The sequence below is a fragment of the Etheostoma spectabile genome, chromosome 3 (assembly GCF_008692095.1).
Source record: "Etheostoma spectabile isolate EspeVRDwgs_2016 chromosome 3, UIUC_Espe_1.0, whole genome shotgun sequence".
NCBI lineage: Eukaryota > Metazoa > Chordata > Actinopteri > Perciformes > Percidae > Etheostoma > Etheostoma spectabile.
The window spans coordinates 26,760,508-26,762,422 of record NC_045735.1 but is presented as its reverse complement, the minus strand read 5'-3'; the positions used below and the strand labels follow the sequence as shown (position 1 = coordinate 26,762,422).

At 37.9% G+C, this 1,915-nt stretch overlaps 1 protein-coding gene across 2 annotated transcripts in view; it reads right to left on the bottom strand.

Moving 5' to 3' along the window:
- dscaml1 (Down syndrome cell adhesion molecule like 1) overlaps window positions 1-1,915 on the bottom strand; it is a 107,248-nt gene that overhangs the window by 22,884 nt on the left and 82,449 nt on the right. For both annotated transcript variants that reach the window (XR_004327415.1, XM_032503420.1), the window contains exons 17-18: window positions 1,407-1,477; window positions 931-1,171 (exon numbers count right to left, since the gene is read on the bottom strand). Coding sequence is in view for 1 of the 2 variants with exons in the window: in XM_032503420.1 (XP_032359311.1) it covers window positions 931-1,171; window positions 1,407-1,477 (312 nt within the window). In the remaining variant the exon portion in view is untranslated. The remainder of the gene's footprint in view (window positions 1-930; window positions 1,172-1,406; window positions 1,478-1,915) is intronic.

Genomic DNA, 1,915 nt, shown 5'->3' with positions numbered 1-1,915 from the left:
GTGTGTGTGTGTGTGTGTGTGTTTGTGTGTGTTTGTGTGTGTGTGTGTGTGCATTTGTTTGGATGGGGAGAAAAAACAAATTTGACATAGATAGAGATTGAGAGAGGCGGCATGTATTGAAAAAAATGACTGTTTGCACGTAATAATTGAATTAACTGCAGCTCAACACTACAGAATAAAAAGTACAAGAAGAGCAATATTTGTTATATATATATAAGTCTTCTTAAGAGAATATGATGATAAAGAGTAAGAGTTGAGATTTACTTTTCTTTTCAAGATACATGTGCCAGAATACATCTGGCACATGTATCTCATGTTTTGCCTCTCTTCATGTGTATTTTCATACTCACAGCCAGATGCAAAATGACTGGACATTGTTAAGGCTTGTGCAGCCTAAGAAGATGTTTCATCTTTCTAAGTGCTTTTGTAGTTCATTCAGTCATTTGCTCATTTATTCACTCAACATTTCAGTATCTACTTGTCTCACTGTACAGGGATCACTAAATCTTATCTGCAGCCCTGCTGGATGTGTCTATCAGACTATGTGTGTGCCCTTGGTATCGTGAAAAGCACTTGAGTTTCAGGAGCCAACATTCATTCTTTTTAAGGAAAGAGAGGGAATATAGTAAATTTAGGTTACAAAGCATGGCAAGCTTTGACATAGATGAGACAGTGAGACAGCAAAAAAAAAAGGTTACAGAAAAAATGAAGTCAATCTGCAAATCAAAGCCAAAGCAGACAGCTGGTGATATTTGAAAGTTTACTCTTCCACTGTATTTAATGCACCATGCTGCTTAACTTCTTTACCTTATTGCTGCTGGTCACAAGCCCAAATTTACACTTTATAAACAGACCAAGATGCTAAAAAACCCTTTTCATACATGCTGAGATATGTTGTACAGCATTTTTGCTGTTTGTTGTGGTCCTCACCATCTTCCAGTGTTGTAGCATTGATCTCTGAACTAGAGGGCCCTGTGCCGGCTCTATTGAAGGCCTGGACAACCACACCATACTGGGCAAACTTTTTCAGGTTGTCCAGGGTGTAGACCTCACTGTCTCCAGTGGCCTTCATCTCCACAATGCTGTACTGGCCGTTACTGCCCGGGCCGTTCTCTCTGTAACCGATCTGGTAACCCCGGATCACCCCGTTCTGCAGCTCCTTCCTGGGAGCCTGGAGAATGGACAATACAGGAATACAGTACTGATATCATTTATTCATATAGTGCATGAATGTTTAACCACCTCCACAAACTAAATGCAGTGAAAAGGAATAATGGCCAACAATTATTAGATTACTTTGCAAGCAGCAAACATATTATTACGTCAGATAAGACAATGTTACACAAATGAATCGTTTACGAGGAAGTACATAGCCGTTCAGAAGGCAGACAATTCTAATATTTTACCTTCCAGGTGACCCTGATACTCTGAGAGGTCACCGGCTGCAGAATCACCTCCATAGGAGGACCGTCAGGCTCTGCAGAGAGAGTCACAGGGGTTGAGGTAGAGGCAAACAAACATTGTGCACCTTTTATGTCTCTTACGGAACTAAATTATTCTGATCTATAACTTTCAAAGACATTTTTCTCAGTTTCACTGAGATGGAATTTCAATAACAAAAAACACTTTATAAAAACCATCATTAATAGATGGTAAATTGATAGTTAATTATTCTTTAATTAATTTTCATTTAACCGTTAGCAAACCGTCATTTAACTGTACAAACAGTCGTTTGCTGTAAATTAAGTTTATTATTACACACATTATATCCCTCATATACTATGTAAGGTATCGAGTACTGATTAAAAAAACATTTGTAAGCCTTTAAGAAACCATTTTTAAAACATCTATAAACATTACACAGATAGATGGACCAGATATATCAAACACTTTGTTAAGGGTTACTAGTTGGTTT